Raw genomic sequence first — 25,334 nt, 5'->3', positions numbered from 1 at the left:
CATCTGGAAACAGTTTTTTTTTTTTTTTTTTTTAGCAGGAATTTATTGTTTTGGGCATGATGGCTTTCATGGATTTTTCTGTAACAATGATGGCATTGTCACTGGTGTAATTCTTTTAGACTTTCATGACCTTCTCTTTGTTGGGGTTCTCTTCCACAGCATTAACAATCCTTTCCGTAGAGTAGCATGTGTAATGATCCTTAAAGGTCTTTATGACCCCTTGATCTGGAGGCTGACTTAGAGATGTTGTATCTGGGGGCATGTATACCTCTTTGTTGTTGAATTCATGGCATTCTGGGTGGCCAGGGGCATTGTCCAGTATTAAAAGAACTTCTGAGTACCTCGTTCATCATAAACACTCATTAAAGTGTTTTTATATATTAAAAAAGTCCTTTACTGGCAAGCTACTTTCTGACTTCAGGAACAAAATATCAATTGAACCAATTCAGAGAACGGGTTCTTGTCCAGACCTTCTTGTTGTACAACCGAAAGACTGGCAGCTGGTGTTTACCTTTTCCCTTAAGGCCCAGAGGTTAGCAGCTTTATAGATAAAGGCAATCCTAATCATAAACCTGTCCATATTTGTAGAGAACTAGTAGAGTTAGCCTACCCCTTTTTGCCTTAAATCCTGGTGCTTGATTCTCTTCCTTAATAATATCCTTTGTGGAAATTTTTCCAAGAATTGGCCAAGAATATTTTGGTATTTTTTTCTTACAGTTCGGAGTACTTAGCTCATAGTAAACACTCACTAAGTGTTTTAATGTATAAAGAAGATACTTAAGTCCTTCCTACTTTATCTAATTCATAATGTGGAGAGAAAGGGGGTCATAAAGGAGTGTAGAAAACCTAAATATCTTTTTTTTTCTGTGTCTAGGAAGAAGAAGCAGGAAGGATAAAAGATTGCTGGGACAACCAGGAAGCACCTGCTCTCTCCACATGTAGTAATGCCAATATCTTTCGAAGGATAAATGCCATATTGGATAATTCTCTGGATTTCAGTAGAGTCTGCACTACACCTGTAAACCGAGGAATTCATGATCATTTGCCAGGTGATTTAGGTTTGAAAACTTGAACGTGGTAGGCATCTGTACAGATCTGCTACTAGGTAATGCATGTAAGAGGTCTTCCTTGGAAAGCTTATGAAGAACAATGTTGAGTTGCCGGCAATACTTGCCTTTTTGTGGTTTAGTTTATGGATTGAATCCCTCTCTGGGTGAAGACTGCCTTTGATTAGGATGTGTAAACCTACTTTATGATACACAGAAAGGTTGGGGAAGAAAGAACAAGTCACAGATTACACAAGTATTTATATAAAGAGATATAATGTGAATCACATATGTTACAGATTTTCTGGTAGCCATGTTAAAATGAAGATACAGATGAAATTAATATTTTATTTAACCCAATATATTATAATATGACAACATTTTATTAATATGAAAACTATTAATGAGATTTTTTTGGTTAGTACTACGACTTCAAAATCCAGTGTGGATTTTACAAGCATATCTCAACATGGACATTTCAGGTGTTTAGTGGCTACTGCACTGGACAGTGTAGCTCTCGAATGTTTTAAGAGCTTTTAAACATGGGTCAGCACACATTTAGTTTCTATGATCTATTGGATACTCCAAGGAATAGTGGAGATAGAGGGCAGCATCTCCTGAAGTTGACTCTTTCCAAGAGGTGTGGATGTCCTAATGGTGTTTCATTTTGTGGGAGTTGCAACCCATTATAAGAATGTTGAAGTGTTTCGGGTTTGAGTTATTTATTTTATTTTATATTTTCTTTTTCTTTCTTTCTTTCTTTTTTTTTTTTTTTTTGAGACGGAGTCTCGTTCTGTCGCCAGGCTGGAGTGCAGTGGTGTGATCTCGGCTCACTACAACCTCCGACTCCCTGGTTCAAGCGGTTATCCTGCCTCAACCTCCCTAGTAGCTGGGATTACAGGCACGCGCCACCACGCCCAGCTAATTTTTGTATTTTTAGTAGAGATAGAGTTTCACCATGTTGGCCAGGATGCTCTCGATGTCCTGACCTTGCGATCTGCCTGCCTTGGCCTCCCAAAGTGTTGGGATTACAGGCGTGAGCCACCGCACCCAGCCTTTATTTTATATTTTGTTTTTCTTTCTTTTTTTTTTTTTTTAAATTGAGACAGAGTCTAGCTCTGTTGCCCAGACTGGAGTGCAGTGGTGCGATCTCAGCTCACTGTAACCTCCGCCTCCTGGGTTCAAGCAATTCTCCTGCCTCAGTCTCCCAAGTAGCTGGGATTACAGTCACCCACCACCACACCTGGCTAATTTTTTGTATTTTTGGTAGAGATGGGGTTTCGTCATGTTGGCCAGGCTGGTCTCAAACTCCTGACGTCAGGTGATCCACCCACCTCGGCCTCCCAAAGTGCTGGGATTACAGGCGTGAGCCACTGTGCCTGGCTTGTTTCAGTTGTTTTAGATGAAAGAATATATGTTTAATTTTTAAAAATGGACCTTGAAAACAATTAGCAACAATGGGGATTCTCAAAACAAGGACTGATAATTACAGTCGACCCTTGAACAACACTACATTGAACTGTGCAAGTCCACTTATATGCAGATGTTTTTCAACCAAAGCTGGAAAATGTGGTATTCAAGGGATGTAAAACCCGCATTTGTGGAGGGCTGACTTTTCTGGTATAGGTGGGTTCCTCAGGACCAACTGCGAGACTTGGGTGCGGATTTTGGTATACTTTAGGGGTCCTGGAACCAATTCCCTACATACACCAAAGGACAACTACTGTTTTTAGTTGTAAATTCTTTTATTTATTTTTTAACTTGGCCTTACAAATAATTCCCACAAAAATGCAGGAGTATGTGAGCGTTAAATAGCTTAATGTTTGAGGGAGAGGCGTATTAAGGGAGTGACTAACTTGTGGCATTTGCTTTTGTCGTACAGGAAGGCAAATGAGAGAAGGGCATACTTGGGGGTGAGGGTGGTTTTTGTGTCTTCTGACTTGTACAGAAGAAAAATGTAAGTCATGAGCTAGCCCAATTCTCTTTTAGTTTATGCTGAGTTAAAAGTTCAGGGAGTCATCTTTCTTAGTTCTAATACATGTTCTGTTTTTCTCCTTTGAGAAAATAGCGTGTATTATGTCCCAGTAAGAATGACAGGCCAGGTGTGGTGACTTAAGCCTGTAATTAAGGCTGGAGCAGGTGGATCACTTGAAGCCAGGAGTTTGAGACCAGCCTGGGCAACATGGTGAAACCCCGTCTACAAAAAAAATAGAAAAATTAGCCGGATGTGGGGTGTGCACCTAGTTGCAGCTACTTGGAGGGTGAGGTGGGAGGATCACTTGAGCCTGGGAGGTCGAGGCTACAGTGAACTGTGGTCGTGGCACTGTGCTACAGCCTGGGTGACAGAGCAGGACCCCTGCCCACCTCCGCCAAAAAAAAAAAAATGACACTCAACAATGACTTAAACCTCACTGGGTTGTTTCAGAGATGCTGGAAACTTTTCTAGTTTACAGGAAAATATTTTTCAGCTAATACTAGGGTTGGACTTAAGGGAAAGGACCCATGATTGGTGGGAGAGGAGCTTTCAGGAGTGTATGTTTGCAACTGTCCAGGGAGCCCAGTGACTTCACTGGTAAGATGCCAGAGTCTGGTGAGGATGTTGTTACCATTATACTCTGCCCAGGGTCAGTAGCCGAAGTACAAGTGAAAGACTTCTCGGGCTCTTCATCTCCTTCTCAGCCTCTTAGAACCTTCTAAGAGAAGCAGGAGGAAGATCTTGAGGAAACTGGGAAACCTGGGTTCTAAGCTTGACCCTGGGCAGTGAGATAAAGAGGTCAGTTTTCCCAGCTGTAGGACAGAATGGTACCTGCTCAGCCTGCCTCACAGGTTTCTTATGGGGCTCAGATGTTAAGACATTACTGCAGATTTAAGGGAACTCAAGGAATTGTAGGAAGGGTTTCTGTCAAAGGTAGCTGATGTTCTTGAGCCCTTCACATATACCCAGCCCCTCCCTTGTGTGGTGAACTCTCTGTGCTTTCCACTTGTGATTCACCTCAGGGCTGTGGGCCTGTATTCTCGAATGGTGAAACAAGGATGCCTGGCCTACAACAGAGAGCATTTTTTTCTGTGTTCACCAGCAAAAATACCAACCTTGTGATTAATGAGGAAGTAAACTAGGATATATATTTTTCCATGAAGAACCTTAAGAAATAACCCAAACTTGTAGCTTCTGATCAAAAGTAATTTTGTTCCTTGAAGGAAGTAATCAGAATTATGAAAACCTAAGATCGTTTATGGACAGCATTATAACTAGGGACAATTTGGCAACAGAATGTTAAGTAAATGATAGGAGAGCTATACCATGGAATATCATGTACCATAAATATAATGTTTATAGAAGACTACTTAATGGCAAAGAAAGATAACTACAGTGTCTGAAATGAAAAAAAGCAAAGTGTAAGACAGGTATAAAAAAGCAAAATATAAAAAAGCAAAGTGTAAAAAGAATGGCCTTAAATATATATGCATAGAAAAACACTGGAATGATAGAAATGTGACACTGAAGGTGGGTAATAGCAGAAAAAAATTATGGGTAACTTTTTTTTTCCTGAGACAGACTCCCGCTCTGTTGTCCAGGCTGGAGTGCAGCGGCGTGATCTCGGCTCACTGCAACCTCCAACTCCCGGGTCCAAGTGAGTCTCCTACCTGTCTCCTGAGTAACTGGGATTACGGGTATGCCCCACCACGCCTGGCTAATTTTTGTTTAGTACAGATGGGGTTTCACCACATTGGCCAGGCTGATCTTGAACTCCTGATCTCAAGTAATCCACCTGCCTTGGCCTCCCAAACTGCTGGGATTATAGGCATGAGCCACCGCACCCGGCTGGGTAATTTTTTTCTGTATACTTTTCCTCACTAGTTCTTCTAAAACAAACGTTTTGTAATACATTTTCAAATGGTGTGTTTCCTAACACAGTGTTTTACATTGCTAGTTGCATGCATAACGCAGTTGATAAAGCATCATTGGAAAAGTGCTGTGATAGGGTCAGGGAGAGGTTGGTTTGGTTTGAGAACTAGGAAACACTTCTGGTTAAAGCAGCGTTTGAAGTAGGCTTTGAAGAGAATTAAAATTGCTTTAGTCTTAACTGGATGTTGAGTAGATTATTTTTTTTCTGTTGCCCCAGAATTGGCCATTAGGGCCCAAAGCTGAGAATAAAGAGCTGTTAAGTGACCTGTGGTATAATGAGAATCCCTAAGAGGTGGGACCAGATACCTCCTGCCAGGGCTTACCAAAAGGTCACAGAGCTGTCCCTCCTACCACAAACATTAGCTCAACCCTTCCCTGGCTTATAAAGAGGATCACATAAGGAGGGGGTAGCATTTGAAGTGATTCCCTCCCTGTCCGTGGAGGAGGGTGGGGTAGGATGTGGCTTTGTCATTCAAGCCAAGCAAGAGGGTCTTCCAAGAGAAGTATTTGTATAGATGGAGAATGCTTCCAAGAAAGAAGACAAGGTTGAACCCCTGGTTAGGCAGCTGACTTGCTGTCTGTCCCTGACTGAATAGAGATTAATGAAGAAGAGATGTGGGCTGGGTGCAGTGACTCATGCTTGTAGTAATCTCAGCACTTTGGGAGGCCGAGGCGGGCAGATCACTTGAGGTCAGGAATTTGAGACCAGCCTGACCAACATGGCGAAACCTTGTCTCTATTAAAAATACCAAAATTAACCGGGCATGATGGTGCGTGCCTGTAGTCCGGGAGGCTGAGGCAGGAGAATTGCTTGAACCCGGGAGTCGGAGGTTGCAGTGAGCCAAGGTCGCACTCTGTATTCCAGCCTGGGTGATAGAGTGCGACTCTGGAGAGAGATGTGGCAGGGCGGGGAAAGAGAGTAGCTGGAGCATCTGAATTGCCCGTTTATATACAAGAAAGTTGTGACTTGCTGTGGTTTAAGAGGGTTTTGCAAAGGCCTGAGCTTTTGGGCTAGTACCCCAAAGCTAGCCCATGTTGCATGATGGGTGGCAGGAGCTAGGGTGGGGCTGGAAGTTCAGGCCAGAGCTGGATTTCCTACCCCAACTGTCTAGTGGAGATGACAGGGGTGCCTGCCACCTAAAGGGCCGTCACCACATTCCCTAGTCCTTTAAGCCATAGACCTTTTGGAATCTGTGAGGAATGGAGAAAATGGGCTGCAAATGGACATGTGATTTAAGCATTAATGCATCGAGTTGTTAGTAACAGTGTCTGTAAAGATGTGAAAAGTGGTGAAACATCATTAAGGGATGTCTTAACTGCTATATGGGTAGGGAGACAATATTTAGGATGGAGGCAATGGTTAGAGGAACAGTTTCATATTAACTCACCGAGATGCCATTTCTCAATAACCAGTTAAAATAGCTTGGAGGTTTAGAAGGGAATTGATTAGCCAAAGCAGTCCTAAGTAAGGTTTAGGACTGATATGTTGATTTAACAGTTTTTAAAAACTGAAATATAATACACATACAGGAAAAGTACATGCTGTATCATAGGCGAAGAGCTCCAACTTTCCCAAACTGAACACAACCATGTAAGCAGCTCCCAGACCTAAATAGACTGCTGACTTTTAATGTAGGACCAAAGAATTGTATAGTTGTAGCCCAATGTTAGATTTTTTTTTTTTTTTTTTTTTTCTGAGACGGAGTTTTGCTCTTGTTTCCCAGGCTGGAGTGCAATGGTGGGATCTTGGCTCACTGCAACCTCTGCCCAGGTTCCAGTGATTCTCCTGCCTCAGCCTCCTGAGTAGCTGGTATTACAGGCATGTGCCACCACCCCCGGGTAATTTTGTATTTTTAGTAGAGACGGGGTTTCTCCATGTTGGTCAGGCTGGTCTTGAACTCCTGGCCTCAGGTGATCTGCCCGCCTCGGCCTCCCAAAGTGCTGGGATTACAGGCGTGAGCCACTGCTCCTGGCCTGGATTTTTTTTTTTTTTTTTTGAGAGAGACATGGTGTCACTATGTTGCCCAGGCTGGTCTCAGACTCCTAGCCTCAAGCAGTCCTCCTGCCTCAGCCTCCCAAGTTGCTGGGATTACTGGCATGACTAATGTTGAATTTTTGACTGAGATGGTTTCACTTCTTATTGTACTGGATCATAAACCGTATCGTCACTAAATTGTCTGAAAAGCTATTCCAAAACAAAGTTTAATACATTCAGTCCCATCTTGCAGGAAATGATTGAAATTACTCTCATGAAGTCTTGTTTCCCACAAAGTAAACTTTTATGGAACCTTACTATGTGGCTGTAACAGTTAAGTGATAACGATTTAACTTGTGTTGTTGAAGTTAACTTACAGAAAAGTATGAGTGTACTATTCACTGAATTTTTATCTACTGAACACATCTTGTGTAACTAGTCACATGTAGAGGCAAAAATTAAGAATACACCAAAATTCCCCTTGCAGTCCTTTCAGTCTCTAATTTACAAAGGGCAATTGTTATGCTAACTTTTTATTTTTCTGAGATGGGGTATCACTCTGTCACCCAGGCTGCAGAACAGTTGCATGATCATAGCTCACTGCAGCCTTGAACTCTTGGGCTCAAGTGATCCTCTTGCCTCAGCCTTCTGAGTAGCTGGGACTGCAAGCATGTGCCACCATGCCCAACTAATTTTTTTTTAAATTTTTGTAGAGACAGAATCTTGCTGTGTTGACCAGGCTGGTCTTGAACTCTTGGGCTCAAGCAAATTCCTTGCCTTGGCTTCCAAAAGTGTTGGGATTATAGGCATGAGCCACCACACCCAGTTCATGCTGAGTTTTAATTGCATAGATCAATTGTGCCTGATTTTGAATTTACATAAATGGAATCACAGATATGTACCCTTTTTTTTTTTTTTTTTGGAGACAGAGTCTTGCTCTGTCGCCCAGGCTGCAGTGCAGTGGTGCAATCTTGGCTCCCTGCATCCTCCGCCTCCCAGGTTCAAGGGATTCTTCTCCCTCAGCCCCCCAAGTAGCTGGGACTACAGGCACACGCTACCACACCCAGATAATTTTTGTATTTTTAGTAGAGACATAGTAGAGGCATACTAGCCATATTCACCATATTGGCAAGGCTGGTCTCAAACTCCTGACCTCGTGATCTGCCTGCCTCGGCCTCCCAAAGTGCTGAGATTACAGGGGTGAGCAACCGCACCCGGCCCAGATATGTACTCTTTAGCTGTGAGTTTCATCCATGTTGCAGCTAGTTGTGGGTCATTCATACCTGTTGCTTTACAGTATTCCATTGTATGAGTGTAGCAGTGCTTATTCATTATACTGTTAATAGGCATTTGTGTTGTTTCCAGTTTGGGGCCATTGTGAATAGTGCTGCTATTATCTTTTGGTGAATTAATTTCTCTTGGTTATCTTCGTAGGAGAGGGATTGTTGGGTCATAGGGTATACATATGTTTATCTTTGAGATGCTGCCAGTTTTTCTCAGTGGTTATACCAGTTTACACTTCCAGTGGTGTGCGATGGTTTGGGTTGTTTCATATCCTCATCAATAATTGTACTGTCTTTCATTTTAGCCATTTTGGGGCGTATGTAGCAGTATCTGTTGTGGTTTTAATGTTCATGTCCTTGGTGACTGATGAAGTTGAGCACATTTTCATGTTTATTGGCCTTTGGATATCCTTTTTCTTGAAGTGTCTCTTCAGGCCTTATACTCATTTTTCTTAGGGTTATCTACCTTTTTCTTGTTTACTTGTAGCAGTTCTTTATATAGGCCACATATGAGTTCTTTGTCTGAAATATGTATTACAATTATTTTCTTCGAATCTGTGATTTGTCTTTGTACTCTTAATTGGTGTCTTTTGGATAACAGAAAACTTAAATTGTAATGAAGTATAATTTGCTGACTTTATTCCATTGTGTTTAATGCTTGTGACCTGTTTAAGAAATATTTGCCTATTCCAAGGTCATGAAGGTAGTATATATTTCTTTTCAAAAGTTGTTTTACCGGCCGGGCGCGGTGGCTCACGCTTGTAATCCCAGCACTTTGGGAGGCCGAGGCGGGTGGATCACGAGGTCAGGAGATTGAGACCACAGTGAAACCCCGTCTCTACTAAAAATACAAAAAATTAGCTGGGCGTGGTGGCGGGCGCCTGTAGTCCCAGCTACTCGGAGAGGCTGAGGCAGGAGAATGGCGTGAACCCGGGAGGCGGAGCTTGCAGTGATCCGAGATTGCGCCACTGCACTCCAGCCTGGGCGACAGAGCAAGACTCCGTCTCAAGAAAAAAAAAAAAAAAAGTTGTTTTACCTTTCACACTTAGATTTGCAACCCATCTGGAATTTTGTTTTGTACATGGTATAAGATAGAGGGGGAAGATTAATTTTGTTCTGTGTGGATAGCCAGTTGACTCAGCATCATTTTGGTGAAAGAAGATTCTTTTAAATTGTATTGCCATGTTGCCTTTCTCATAAATCAGGCATCCATAGTATGTGTACAGTTGCGTTTCTGGATACTCTCTTCTCTTCCATTGATCTATTTATCTGTCCTTGTGTCTTAATTATTGTAGCTTTATAATAGGCTTTGATGGTAGTGAAGTCCTTCAACTTTGTCTTTTTGGATTCTTGGCTTTTCTTGGATCTTCACATTTCTATATAAATTATAGATTCAGCTCATCAGTCCAAGCTCCACCCCCCGCCCCACATACACAAAGTTCTACTGGGATTTTGATTGGGATTGCATCGAACCTATGAATCAAGTTCTGGATAATGGATATGTTGACAAGTCTTCCAATTCAAGAAGTTGATATATCCCTTTGTTTATCTGGTCTTTAAAAATTTTCTTAGTGTTTGTAGATGTCTTGCAGATTCTTCAAGTTTATCTCTAGGTTTTGATGGTATTTAATGCTACTGTAAAGGAGTTTTTTGTTTGTTTGTTTTTTAGTGCCATTTTCTGTTTGTTTGCTGCTGTGACAGCCCTATCTAGTGCTGGCTCCAGAAGTAGATATTTCAGGTTTTGGACATTTGAGTCCCTCTTATGTGCGAATTGTTTGTGGTAACCTGTCTCCCAAATAGTCTGTAGTTTTGAGATGTGAGTTAGTTTTATTGCTTTTGTTCATCTGTGAGTTTTAGAGGATATATGGAGAGATTTGGATCCAGGCAACTGCCAATTTTCTATAGGAACCAAGAAGTCTGATTTTGCTGATCTTGTTTGAAGAATATATATATTCTATCTCATATATACATACATATGTATTGTGCATTTGTCAACGTGTATATGAGACAGAATATACATATGTGTATATATGTGTGTATACAATATATATATTGACAAAATATACACAAAAAGTGTTTTTGCCTCTTAGAATGTCTAAAATTGAGAAGACTGACCTTACCAAGAATTGGCAGGGATGTTGAATATGTTGAATAACTGAAACTGTCAAACTGCTGGTAGGAATGCAAAATGGTACAACTATTTGGAAAACAGTTTGGCAGGTTCCTTTATTTATTTATTTATTTATTATTTTATTATTATACTTTAGGTTTTAGGGTAGATGTGCACAATGTGCAGGTCTGTTACATATGTATCTATGTGCCATGTTGGTTTGCTGCACCCATCAACTCGTCATTTAGCATTAGGTATATCTCCTAATGCTGTCCCTCCCCCTTCCCCCCACCCCACAACAGTCTCCGGAGTGTGATGTTCCCCTTCCTGTGTCCATGAGTTCTCATTGTTCAATTCCCACCTATGAGTGAGAACATGCAGTGTTTGGTTTTTGTCCTTGCAATAGTTTACTGAGAATGATGTTTTGCAGTTTCATCCATGTCCCTACAAAGGACGTGAACTCATCATTTTTTATGGCTGCATAGTGTTCCATGGTGTATATGTGCCACATTTTCTTAATCCAGTCTATCGTTGTTGGACATTTGGGTTGGTTCCAAGTCTTTTTATTGTGAATAGTGCCACAATAAACATACGTGTGCATGTGTCCTAAAAGGTTAAATGTTTACCTACTGTAAGACCCAGTGGTTCCACTCTTTTTTTTTTTTTAATAAGCTTACATTTTAGTATAGCTTTCAATTAATAGAAAAGTTACAAAGAAGTTACAAGTTATTAATAGAATTAATAACAATTAATAGAAAAGTTACAAAGATAGCATAGAGAATTCCTGTATATCCTATACCTAATTTCCCCTATTTTGCTAACATCTTACGTTAGTATTGTGCATTTGTCACACCTAATGAAGCAGTATTGATACTGTAGTCTGTATTTTATTTGGATTTTCTTAGTTTTTTGTTTTTTTGTTTGTTTGTTTGTTTTTTTTGAGACGGAGTCTCGCTCTGTTGCCCAGGCTGGAGTGCAGTGGCGCGATATCGGCTCATTGCAAGCTCCGCCTCCCGGGTTCACGCCATTCTCCTGCCTCAGCCTCTCCGAGTAGCTGGGACTACAGGCGCCCGCCACCACGCCCGGCTGATTTTTTGTATTTTTAGTAGAGACAGGGTTTCATCGTGGTCTCGATCTCCTAACCTCGTGATCCGCCTGCCTTGGCCTCCCAAAGTGCTGGGATTACAAGCATGAGCCACCGCGCCCGGCCCTTAGTTTTTACCTAATGCTTTTTCTGTACCAGGATATCACATTAGTCATCATGTGGGCTCCTCCAGACTGTGGCAGTTTCTCAGATTTTCCTTATTTTCGATTATGTTGACAGTTTTGAGTAGTATTGGTCACACTCAAGAGAAATGAAACCATTTATCCATATACAAACTTAACACAAATGTTCATAGCCTCTTTATATATAATAGCCAAAACCTGGAAACAACCCAGATGTCCATCAATAGATGAATGGATAAACAAATGCAAAGGAGTACTGCTCAGCAGTAAAGAGGGATAAACTATTGATGCTACTACAACATGGATGAATTTCAGGATAATTATGTTCAGCGAAAGAAGCCAGACAAAAGAGTATATACTACATAATTCTGTTTGCACAGAATTCTGTCAAATGCCAGCTAACCTCTAGTTATAGCAGGGAGATCAGTGGTTGCCTGGGCAAGAGGACTCAGAGGTAGGTAGGAAAGGATTTCAAAAGGGCGTTAAACTTTTGGGGCAGAATTTGAGGATAAGTGGTCAAATAATGAAATAAATAAACTTTTGGGGAAGATGGATATGTTTATTACCTTGACTTTTGGTGATGGTTTCGTGGGTATGTAGGTTGAAACATATCAAATTCTACACTTTAAATACATGCAGTTTATATGTCAGTTATGTCTCAAAGCTGTTTACCTTTGTAAACATAGTTATCTCTGAATGGTAGGATTTAAATGCATATATTTGCTTTTATAGGGTTTTTTGCTTTTAAAAATTTTAACTAGCCTGGCCAACATGGTGAAAACCTGACTCTACTAAAAATACAAAAATCAGCTGGGCGTGGTGCCGTGCACCTGTAATCCCAGCTACTTGGGAGGCTGAGGGCAGGATAATCACTTGAACCCGGGAGGTGGAGGCTACAGTGAGCTGAGATCGTGTCACTGCACTCCAGCCTGGGCGATGACAAGAGCGAAACTCCGTCTCAAAAAAAAAAGAAAATTTAAAAAGAGGAACATAAAATAATGTATCTACCACCGATCTTTAACAAATGTTAAGATTTTGATATGTTTGATTCAGACCTTTATTCAGACAATATAAACATCAAATAAAAATTTTGCACTTAAGTGTACTCTTTTCCTCATTTCCTAGAGATAACTCTCCTGAAGTTGGTGTATTTCCTTTCCATCTGTGTTTTTATACTTCTCTGTGTATGTCCATAAACATCGTTTTACATTTTTATGTAAATAAAACATACACTGAAGAAAATGCACAAAGTATATAACTGGGTAAATTGTCACAAAACAAATACACTCATGCTCTCAAGCTCAAATCAAGAAATAGAATGATATAAGCAACTAAGAAGACCCCTCATGCCCCCTCCTAATTGTCATATGTTTTAAATCTTTATGCAAAGAATATGACATTATCTTCCTGGCATTTGCTTTTTTCCATGTATCATATTTATAATGTGTACATATTGATAGTTATTTGTAAGTAAAATCAATACATTTTAATTGCTTTGTAGTAATATTTTACATAAATATATACAATATTCCTCTTGGTAAATGTTTAGGTATATATTTTTTGCTGTATTTAGGTAAATATATATTTTTTGCTGTTATAAACAGTATTTTGGTGAACATCCTTGTTTATGTCTCCTGTTCCCACATCACAAGAGCTTCCTTGAGTATGTACCTAGAAGTTAATTGCAGAGTTTGGTATACTGTCTTCACACTTCAAGTTGCTGGGTACATTTTCAAAGTGCATTTACCAGTTTATAATCCTGCTAGGATTTCATGAGTTTTCAGGCACATTCCATGTAGACTCTAGATATTGTCATACTTCAAAATTCCAGTTGATATAGCTGTAAATCCAACTTGATTTTGTTTTCTTTATATTATAAAATATTTTCTGAAGTTAAAATAACACGTGTAGCATATATGATCTGGCATCAACCCAGAGTAAGTTTCTAGAATTGTGTCCCAGGGTTCTTTTCCTTTATGCCATTCTGTCTGCTGTTTCTTGACATTCCATGCATATTATATAATTAAAATCATTGACTTTAGATGAAGTTGTGCAATGAATGCTTTTCTGCTACATAGTTTACAACTAAATTGACTGTCTTCCTAGAAAAAATTATTTTATTCAAGGTTGGCTTGGTTGTCACTTCAGAAACTTTATCACACTGTCCTGCCTCCAATGTTCTGTAGTCTGTCAATCCGTGAGATGAAGCAAGGTCCTTCTTGGCTCTTCCTGTTTATTTGTGGATCCATCATGTGGTGTTGTAAACATATACATTCTTAAAACAGGACGATAGGGTACAGTTTTGAAAAAACATTGTTTGTCCATTTCATAATAAACCCAAACAAAGACAGGGTACAGGCTCTGAACGCAGATGACCTGAGAACAAATTCTGGTCGTGCTACTTACTTGCTGTGACCTTGGCTTACACTCTGAGTTTAAATTTCCTCTTTAGACACATAGGTAGAAATAGTACCCATTTGTAGGGGTTTTGTGAAGCTTAAATAAGATTTGTATTGAATACTATCTACAATGATGCATAGAACTGCACTTACTAAATGGTGATAGTGATTGTGATAGTGTGGATATATAAAGATGCAGTTGTGAGAGCATTGGCTGAGGTCATACATGTATACACACACACATTTATATTTTAAAGAGTTGAACCAGGTTTTCTGTTTAGACTGTAAGTCTCTTGAAGAATATGTAAGGACTAGGTCTTAAATGTCCTTGGGTTTCGTTTCTTTTCTTTCTTTTTTTGAAGATCTTTTGAAATAATTGGATTTCTAATCCTCAGTATTGGGCCTGGTGCATGTTACGTAACATTATACAATGGCTTAATGAATACATTCTCTCAAACTGAGTGCCTAAGCTGAAAAAGGCCCTCATTTTGTGTTCAAATTGTACTCCCCCCTCCACATTTGGTACTGATAGTATCTAGGAATTTACTTGCAGTTTTGTGTGTGTGTATGTGTACACAATCGGTATTTATTTAGATTTCAGTAATTTTTACTGATTACTTAGGTTATCATTGTGTTTAATTCTTGGACTAGTTTGATAGACTTTTCCAAATTGTTAAACATAGAATATATGGAAACTTGAATAAAACACCTGTATATTTTAATCAGTTATACAGCAGACACCCACATAACCACTACCCAGTCAAGAAACAGAATATTACAGCTGAGTGCAGTGGCTCATGCCTGTAATCCCAGCACTTTGGGAGATTAAGGTGGGAGGGTCACTTGAGCCCAGGAGTTTGAGGCTTCAGTGAACTATGATAATGCTGCTGCACTCCAGCCTGGGAGCAAGACCCATATTTTTATATGGTTAAGAGTGACGAAGAGGATGCTGGGAGCCTCCCAAGGAGGCCAGTCCCTTTCCAGCAGCCCCTCGGGCCGTTCCGGGTAGGGGGTCTTAGAGCCCCAGGTCCCACCCAGGGTGTGTGTCTCTCTCCCAGTGGGCTTCCCCAGGCGTCAGCAAGGCCACCGGTTGGCGGAGGCGTGCCGGCAGGGACTCAGAAGCAGCGAGGCCGAAGAGGATCCTGGTAGCCTCCCAAGGAGGCCAGTCCCTTCCTGGCAGCCTCCGGGGCTGTCCGGGGGGGGGGGACGCGGGGGGAGTGGGGTCGTAGAGTTCCAGGCTGTCATCCAGGGTGAGTGTCTCTCTCCCGTGGGGGACTTGTTTCCAGTCTTAGGGGAGGGGTTGTGAGTGAACGTCTCAGCATTTCTCCTTTAAATATGCTGAAGTTTTTGCGAATGTTTTTTATCTGATTAAGAAAGTTCTTTTCAGACTTTGCCAAGAGGCTTTTAAAAAAAGAAAATCTGCAGGATGCAGTGGCTCATGTCTATAATCCCAGCACTTGGGGAGGTTGAGGTGGGCAGATCACTTGAACCCAGGACTTAGAGACCAGCCTGGGCAATGTAGTGAAACCCCATCTGTACAAAAGTACGAAAAGCCGGTGTGGTGGTGTAGTCCCAGTTACTTGGGGCTGAGGTGGGAGGATCGCTTGAGCTCAGGAGGCGGAGATTGCAGTGAGCCAAGATCGTGCCGCTGCACTCCAGCCTGGGTGACAGAGCCAGACACTGTCTCCAAAAAAAAACAAAACATAAAATCATGAATGTTATTAAATTATATCAGTTTTTCTGCATCTATTCATTTAACTTTCTCCTTTATTCTATAGATGTAGGAATAACATTCAGGAAAGAATACCAGAGTAAAGCCAACTTTGTGTTCCTGGAATTAACTCAAGTTCATAATATATTTTATTTAGTATATTGTTTGGATTTCGTTTGTAAATGTTGTCTTTAGGATTTTTGTATTCATGCACATAAGAGATAAGCTTGTAATTTTCTTTCCTTAAAATATCCCTGGTGTCAGAGTCGTTAGCTTCTTGAAGCAAATCATTAGCTTCTTGAAAAGTTTTTTTCTTTTTTCCTGGCTGTTCTTGAGAAGAGCTTGTGTGAAATTTATAATAGTCTTCCTTAAATTTTGCTATAATTCATTGCTGAAGCCTCCTGGGCCTGGAGTGTGTTTTTGTTTGTTTTTGTTTTTTTGAGGAACAGTTTTTAAAATGTGGATTCAGTTTTTTTGTTTGTTTGTTATTGTTTGTTTTTTCTTTTTTTTGAGACAGAGTCTTACTGTGTTGCCCAGGCTGGAGTGCAGTGGTACAGTCTTGGCTTACTGCAACCTCCATCCCCCAGGTTCAAGCGATTCTCCTGCCTCAGCCTCCTGAGTAGCTGGGATTACAAGCACCTGCCACCTGCCCAGCTAATTTTTGTATGTTTAGTAGAGATGGGGTTTCACCATCTTGGCCAGGCTGATCTTGAACTCCTGACCTCATGATCCACCCGCCTTGGACTCCCAAAGTGCTGGGATTAACAGGTGTGAGCCACCATGCCTGACCCAGTTTTTAAAATACAATTATCCAAATTTCTGTGTTTTTTTTTTTTTTTTTTTTTTTTTTTTGGACAGACTCTCGCTCTGTCACCCAGGATGGAGTGCAATAGTATGATCTCAGCTCACTGCAACCTCTGCCTCCTGGGATCAAGAGATTCTCCTGCCTCAGCCTCCCAAGTAGCTGGGACTACAGGGGTGCTCCACCATGGCTGGCTAATTTTTGTACTTTTAGTAGAGATGGGGGTTTCACCATGTTAGCCAGGCTGGTCTCGAACTCCTGACCTCAGGCAATCCGCCCGCTTCAGCTTTCCAAAGTGCTGGGATTATAGGCATGAGCCACCGCACCCGTCTCAAAATTCTATTTCGTCTTCTAAGTTTTGCTAAGTTGTGTTTTTCTAGGAATTTCTCCATTTCATTTAAATTTTCAAATTCATTGGCATAAATGTTTATGTAAAAGCTTCTTCTGATGTTTTAGAATTTTCAGCTTTTATTTTATCTTATTTTTTGTATATATTTTTTTAGTGGAGACGGGGTTTCACCGTGTTAGCCAGGATGGTCTCGGTCTCCTGACCTTGTGATCCCCCCACCTTGGCTTCCCAAAGTGCTGGGATTACAAAGTTTCCAGTATTTCTTAACATTACATTTGCTTTTTTTGTCTGTGTTACTAATCTTTTTTTTTTTTTAAATAAACTTTTGGCTTTGACTCCCCCCATTCTGTTACACATTTCTTTTATGTGTCATTTATTTTTTTTCCTATTGTTTTCTTTGGGTTTGATTTACTGTGTTTTTTTTTTTAAACTTACTGAGATGAAAATTATTAGATCATTGTTTTTTGGGGTTTTCTTTTTTTTTTTTCTTTCAGACGCGATCTCTTGGGCTCAAGTGATCTTCCTGCCTCAGCCTCTTGAGTATCAGGGACTGCAGGCGTGTGCCACCGTGGCTGCTGGCCAACTTTTATTTTATTTTATTTTTTTTAGAGATGGGGTCTTGCTGTGTTGGCCAGGCTGGTCTTGAACTCCTGGCCTCAAAGGGTCCTCCTGCCTCAGCCTCCCAAAGCATTGAGATTATAAGCATGAGCCACTCTGCCTGGCCTGCTATTGCCATCTTAACAATATTAAGTCTTCTAATGCATGAATCGGGGATGTCTTTGTTTTAATTTATTTCAGTGATTTTTTAGTTTTCAGTGTTCAAGTCTTGTAATTTATTCATAAGTATATTATTTGTAATGCTATTGTAAGTCAAACTGTTAATTTTATTTTCAGATTGTTCATTGCTAGTGTTAGAAATAGAGCTGGTTTTTGTACATAGATGTTTGTGTGTATTTGTGATTTCTTAGGATTTTTTACATCCAAGATCATGCCTTCTGGGTGTATCATCTATAAAGATAGTTTTACCTTTTTTTCCATGTAGATGCCGTTTGTTTCATTTTCCTTCCTAATTGTGCTAGCTAAAATCTTCAGTACAGTTTTGAATAGAAGTGAAGAGAGCAGACTTCTTTCACCATTAAATATGATGTTAGATGTGGGTGTTTTTGTAGGAGCCCTTTATCAAGTTGGGGATTTTTTTTTTTTTTGAGACTGGAGTCTCACTCTGTCCCCCCAGGCTGAAGTGCAGTGGCATGATCTTGGCTCACTGCAACCTCTGCCTCCTGGGTTCAAGCAATTCTCCTGCCTCAGCCTCCGGAATAGCTGGGATTACAGGTGTGCGCTACCATGCCAGGCTAATTTTTGTATTTTTAGTAGAGATGGGGTTTCATCATGTTGGTCAGGCTGGACTCGAACTTCTGACCTAGGTGATCCACCCGCCTTGGCCTCCCAAAGTGCTGGGATTACAGGCGTGAGCAAGCGGGCCCAGCCTGAGGATTTTTCTATTCCTAGTTCATTGAATATTTTTATCATGAAAGGGTATTGGATTTTCATCAAATACTTGTCTGTGTCCATTGAGATGATCATGTGATTTTTTTTTTTACTTTTGTTATATTAATATTATATTTTATTGTTTTTTTTTTTTTTGTTACAGTGAACCAACCTTGTCTTCTTGGGATAAACCCCATTTGGTCATAGTGTGTAATCCGTCTTAGATGCCACTGCATTTAGATTAATAAACAGATAGGTCTGTGATTTTCTTTTCTTGTGGTCTCTGCCTGATTTTGGTATCAGGGAAATACTTGCTTCATGACTGAGTTGTAAAGTGTTCCCTCCTCATCTGCTTTTTGGAAAAGTACATGTGAATAATTGGTATTTATTCTTTTTTTAGGTTTTTGGTAGAATTCACCAGCGAAGCTTTCTTGTCTTGGACTATTCTCTGGGAAGTTTGTTGATGACTAAAACAGGCTTTTTGTTCATTAAAGGTGTATGCAGATTGTCTATTTCTTTGAGTTAGTTTTGGTAATTTGTGGCTGTAGGATTTGTTTATTTCACCTATGTTTTCTGATTTGCAGGCATATAATTATTCATAGTAATTTTTTTCTTTTTTCTTTTTTTCTTTTTTGCGACGGAGTTTTGCTCTTGTTGCCTAGGCTGGAGTGCAATGGGATGATCTCAGCTCACCGCAACCTCCACCTCCCAGGTTCAAGCGATTCTCCCGCCTCAGCCTCCCAAGTAGCTGATATTACAGGCATGTGCCACCATGCCTGGCTAATTTTGTATTTTTAGTAGAGATGGAGTTTTTCCATGTTGGTTGGGCTGATCTCGAACTCCCAACCTCAGGTGATCCACCCGCCTCAGCCTCCCAAAGTGCTGGTATTACAGGCATGAGCCATCGCAGCCAGCCCATAGTAATTTATATTCTTTTTTTCTTTCTGTAAGGTTGGTAGTATTGTACCCACTTTCATTTCTTCTTGGTTAATCTAGCTCAAGGTTTATCAATTTTGCAGATGTTTTTCAAAGAACCAACTTCTGGGTTTTTTTTATAGCTTTTCTAGACATTATTTATTTTGACTTTATTCTTTGTTGCTTCCTCTACTTGCTTTGTGTTTATTTTTTCTAGTTTCTTTAGGTAGAATGTTAGGTTATTGATTTTTAATTACTGTTGTTATTTATTTATTTTTTTTTGAGGCAGGCTCTCGCTCTGTTGCCCAGGCTGGAGTGTAGTGGCGTGATCACAACTCACTGCAGCTGCGACCTCCCAGGCTCAAGCAATCCTCCCACCTCAGCCTCCTGAGCAGCTGGGACTACAGTTGTGCACCACCATGCCTAGCTAATTTATATATTTTTTTGTACAGGCGGGGGTCTCTCACTATGTTGCCTGGGCTGTCTCAAACTCCTGGGCTCAAGTGATCCTCCTACCTCAGCCTCCTAAAGTTCTGGGATTACAGGTGTGAGCTACGACATCCGGCATAATCTTTAACATAGGATTTTACAACTTTCCAAGTATTATTTTCATTGCATGCCGTAAGTTTTAGTATGGTGTGTTCCTTTATCTCAAAGTATTTTCTCATTACCCCATGATTTCTTCTTTGATCCATTGATGAAGAGTATGTTGTTTAATTTCCACATGTTTTGAGAATTTTCCAGTTTTCCTTCTGTTACTGACTTCTAATTCTATTCCTTTGTGGTTGCAGAATGTACTTTATATGATTTCAGCCATTTCACATTTATTGAGACTTCATGGCCTAACATATGGTCTGTCTTGGAGAATATTTCATATAAACTTAAGATTGTGTATTCTTCTTTTGTTGATTGAAATATCTTGTGTCTGTTCTAGTTGGTTTATAGTGTTCAAGTATACAGTTTCCTTCCTGATACTGTCATCTTGTTCTATACATTAAATAAATAAATGAAAATAATCAATGATCAGGGTAATATTAGTGAAATGGCAGAATAAGGACCTCTGACAATTCTTCCCACATAAAAACCAATGAGAACATTAGCAAAAAATTGTCACAATAAACTTTGTCAGAACTCTGGAAATTAAACCAAAAGCTTACAGAAATCTGGGGAGTATTTGTTTAAAAATTAAAAACAAGATAGCTGAATCTTGGTAAGAACAACATTCTTTGTGGCCTTTTAATTTGTATTATTTTCATACCTTCATCCCTAGCTCTACTATAACCCTGAAAACCAGCAACCTGCATCGCAGCGAAAATTAGCAGCCTGGAAGCCACGGAAAAGACAAAACAGTTGGAGCTCAAGCCCCATCCTCAACGAATTGTCATTACTTGACCTTTTACATGGTTACACACAAGGCCCCACTTATGTGGCTGTATTTGACCTACCTCCGAGCTCACCAAGCACAGCCAGACATTTCCCATTTCCCAGGGAAAGTTTGTTTAAAAAAAAAAAGCAGAGGCAATTATTAAGTATCCCAGGTGCCTGAGGCATTAGGCAACAGTTTAGGAACTCAACAGGCTAACCAAAAAAGCTCAAAAGGCTGGGGAATGAAATATGAGGCTTTATAAAAAACTCAATATATTCCTGGGAATCTAGGCTAACCTGCATGCTTGAAAGAAAGCATTAGATTAGAAGGCCCTAAGCTCTCTCTCCTGGTTAACCTTGAGGCTCTGTACAAACAGGAGGTGAAGAATACTGCAGAGTTGTAAACTGTCTGGCTCAGTGTGGAGGGCATACTGGGCCCCTTGTCGAAGGCTGGGAAACTTACTGGTTCTAAGCATGTAAGGCAGTTTCTGTCCATCATTACTGAAAGTGCGCTATTGATGTTTCTGCCAGTAGTGTTACTGTTGAAGTATCTGTTTCTCCTATCATTTCTGTCAGTTTTTGTTGCATATATTTTGGTGGTCTGTGTTAGGTTCACTGGTGTTTATAATCGTTAAATTTTTTTGATAGATTAACCCTTTTATTATAAAATGCCCTCCTTTATCTCTAGTAACAATTTGTGTCTTAACATCTGTTTTGTCTGGTAATAGGTACAGTTATTCTACCTCTCATTTGGTTATTATTTGCAGGGTATACTTTTTTCCATCCTTTTACTTTCAACCTATTTGTGTCTTTTGCGTCTTTGTTTTTTTCCTTGAGACTTGAGTCTCGCTCTCTCACCCAGGCTGGAGTGCAGTGGCACGATCTTGGCTCACTGCAACCTCTGCCTCCCAGTTCAAGCAATTCTCCTGTCTCAGCCTCCCGAGTAGCTGAGACTACAGGCACACACCACCACACTTGGGTAATTTTTGTATTTTTAGTAGAGACGGGGTTTCACCATGTTGGCCAGGCTGGTCTTGAACTCCTGACCTCACGTGATCCACCTGCCTCAGCCTCCCAAAATGCTGGGATTACAGGCATGAGCCACCGTGCCCAGCCCTATTTGTGTCTTTGAGTCTTAAAGTGTATCTCCTGTTGTACAGTATATATTTGGATCATGCTTTTAAAAAGTCCCTTCTGTCAGTCTGTCATTTATTCAAGGGTTTGATCCATCTACATTTAATATAATTGCTGGTAAGATAAGATATACACCTGCCATTTTTCTATTTGTTTTCCATATGTCTTGTGTCTTTTCCCCCATTCTTCCATTACTGCCTTCTTTTGTGTTAAGATATTTTCTAGTATAAAATCCTATGACATTTTAATTTCCTTGTTTCTTTAATTTCCTTGTCGTTCTTATATATATGTTTCTTTTTTTTTTTTTTTTTTTTTTTTTTTAAAAGAGACAAAGTCTTGCTCTGTCACCCAGGCTGGTGTCAAACTCCTGGCCTTAAGTGATCGTCCCACCTTGGCTTCCCAAAGTGCTGGGATTGCAGGCATGAGCCTACTATGCCTGGCCTCTTTTACCATGTATTTTTAAATTATTTTCTTAGCGCATGTGCTGAGACCTAGCTTTTTTTTTTTTTGAGACGGAGTCTCGCTTTGTCACCCAGGTTGGAGTGCAGTGGTGCCATCTCAGGTCACTGTAACCCCTCAGCTCCTGGGTTCAAGCAATTCTCCTCCTTCAGCCTCCCGAGTAGCTGGGATCACAGGTACCCATCACCACGCCTGGCTAATTTTTTTGGTATTTTTAGTTAGAGACAAGGTTTCGCCGTGTTGGCCAGGCTGGTCTCAAACCTCTGAACTCAAGTGCTCCGCCTGCCTCAGCCTCCCAAAGTGCTGGGATTACAGGCATGAGCCACCACACCTAGCCGGAACTAGCACCTTAATTTATATTAACAATCTAGGTCAAATAACCAATTTTATTTTCAATAGTATACAGAAACTTTGCACCAGTATTGCTTTACTTTCTCCTCCTCTTATGCTGTTAATGTAATACAAATATGTCTTTTTTTTGAGGTGGAGTTTTGCTCTTGTTGCCCGGGCTGGAGTGCAATGGCGCGATCTCGGCTCACCACAACCTCTGCCTCCGGGTTCAAGCGATTCTCCTCCCCCAGCCTCCCAGGTAGCTGGGATTACAGACATGCGGCATCACACCTGGCTAATTTTATATTTTTAGTAGAGACGGGGATTCTCCATGTTGGTCAGGCTGGTCTTGAACTCCCGACCTCAGGTGATCTCCCCACCTCAGCCTCCCAAAATGCTAGGATTACAGGCATGAGCCACTGTGCCTGGCTGCAAATATGTCTTTATACATGGTGTGCCTATCAATACAGATTTATAATTAACTTTAGCTATCTTTTATCTTCTTCCTAGCTTTAAGATATAATTGACAAATGAGAACTTTATGGTGTACAGTGTGATGTTCTGATATATGTATACATTGTGAAATGATTAAAGCTAATATATTCATCACCTCACATATATTTTTGTGGTGAGAACATCTAAAATCTCAGCAAGTACAACTATAGAATACATTGTATAGTTGTATACAACTATAGTTAACCATCATTCTATACAATGGCTCTTCAGAACTTTTTCATCCTAGTCAAAACTTTGTACCCTTTGACCAATAGCTTCTTATCCCGCCCCCATTCAGTTATCTTTGAAGTCTGATAGGAGAAAAAAACAGGCAAAAATATACTCTCTTTTATATTTACCTATGTAGTTATCTTTTTTGGTCTTCTTTATTACTTCATGTGGATTAAAGTAACTGTCTAGCATTCTTTCACTTCACTGGGAAAGATTCCCTTTAGTATTTGTTGTAGGGGAGGTCCGCTAGTGACAAACTTTCTTTTTGTCTAGTAATGTCTTAATTTCTCCATTTTTGAAGGATCATGTTGCTGACAAAAAATTCTTGGTTGAGTTTCTTCTTTTAACTCCCTCAGTATGTCATCCTACTGCCTTCTGGCTCCACAATTTCTGGTAAGAAATCAGCTATTAATGTTATTGAAAATCCCTTGTATGTCATATATGATGATTGCTTCTCTCTTGCGGTTTTCCCCATTCTCTGTCTCTGGATTTTGACAGTTTAATGTGTCTTGGTGTAGGTCTCTTTGAGCTTATCCTGCTTGCAGTTCATTGGATTTTTTGAATGTGTAGATTAATGTTTTTCATCAGCATTTTCTGCCATTATTTCTTCACATATTCTTTCTGTCTCTTTCCCTCATCTGCTTTGGGACTTCTAATATGTGTATCTTGGTATACTTGACTGTATCCCAGATGTCTCTGTGGCTCTGTACTTTCTCGTCCTCAGACTGGATAATCTCCATGTCTGTATCTTCAGCCTTGCTGATTCTTTTTCGTTTTAAATCTGCTGTTGAGCCCCTGTAGTGAATTTTTCATTGCAGTTATTATACCTTTCAGCTCTAAAATTTCTAATTGGTTCTTTTTTATATGTAATTTCTGTCTCTTTAGTAATATTCTCTATTTGGTGAGACATTATTCTCATACTTTAGTTCCTTGGATATGGTTTCTTGTTTCTGTCTTTTTTTTTTTTTTTTTTTTTGAGATGGAGTCTTGCTCTGTCACCCAGGCTGGAGTGCAGTGGCGCGATCAATCTCGGCTCACTGCAAGCCCCGCCTCCTAGGTTCTCACCATTCTCCTGCATCAGCCTCCTGAGTAGCTGGGATACAGGTGCCCACTACCATGCCCAGCTAATTTTTTGTATTTTAGTAGAGACAGGGTTTCACCCTGTTAGCCAGGAGGGTCTCAATCTCCTGACCTTGTGATCCGCCTGTCTTGGCCTCCCAAAGTGCTGGGATTACAGGTGTGAGCCGCCGCACCCGGCTTGTTATTTTGTTTTTTGTAGCAATGGAGCCTTGCTGTGTTGCCTAGACTTGGCTTGAACTCCTGGCCTCAAGTGATCCTTCCTTCTTGGCCTCTCAAAGTGCTGGGATTACAGAGCCATTGTCCACAGCCAGATATGGTATCCTTTAGCTCTTCAAACATATTGAAAATAGCCGGAGTCTTTGTCTAATACATGTAATGTCTGCTCTTTGTCAGGGACCATTTTTAGTGATTTTTTTTCCCCATGAATGGGCCTTACTTGTTTCTTTGAATGTCTTACAAATTTTGTCTTGAAAATTGGACATTGGAAATAATGTAGCAAGTCTGGAAATCGGGTTATCCCTCCTCCACAGGCTGAAGGGTTGTTTGTTGTTATTCATTTAGTGGCTTTTCTCAGCTAGTTCTGTAAACTTTGCATTTTTTTTAACACGTGGCCACTGAAGTCTCTGCTTGGTTATCTTAGTAGTCAGCTAATGATGGACAGAAACTGCCTTACATGCTTAGAACCAGTAAGTTTCCCAGCCTTCGACAAGGGGCCCAGTATGCCCTCCACACTGAGCCAGACAGTTTACAACTCTGCAGTATTTTTCATTTCCTGTTTGTACAGAGCCTCAAGGTTAACCAGGAGAGAGAGCTTAGGGCCTTCTAATCTAATGCTTTCTTTCAAGCATGCAGGTTAGCCTAGATTCCCAGGAATATATTGAGTTTTTTATAAAGCCTCATATTTCATTCCCCAGCCTTTTGAGCTTTTTTGGTTAGCCTGTTGAGTTCCTAAACTGTTGCCTAATGCCTCAGGCACCTGGGATATTTAATAATTGCCTCTGCTTTTTTTTTTTTAAACAAACTTTCCC

The 25,334-nt window shown here is 40.4% G+C and overlaps 1 protein-coding gene across 4 annotated transcripts in view; it reads left to right on the top strand.

Annotated features, from left to right (window-relative positions):
• The window catches only part of CPEB1 (cytoplasmic polyadenylation element binding protein 1), a 106,015-nt gene that overhangs the window by 19,924 nt on the left and 60,757 nt on the right, over window positions 1–25,334 (top strand). For all 4 annotated transcript variants that reach the window (XM_055277397.2, XM_055277396.2, XM_055277395.2 and 1 more), the window contains one exon: window positions 875–1,049. In XM_055277397.2, the coding sequence (XP_055133372.1) occupies window positions 875–1,049 (175 nt within the window). The remainder of the gene's footprint in view (window positions 1–874; window positions 1,050–25,334) is intronic.

The sequence above is a fragment of the Symphalangus syndactylus genome, chromosome 5 (genome assembly GCF_028878055.3).
Source record: "Symphalangus syndactylus isolate Jambi chromosome 5, NHGRI_mSymSyn1-v2.1_pri, whole genome shotgun sequence".
Lineage (NCBI taxonomy): Eukaryota > Metazoa > Chordata > Mammalia > Primates > Hylobatidae > Symphalangus > Symphalangus syndactylus.
This window is presented reverse-complemented; position numbering and strand designations above follow the sequence as displayed.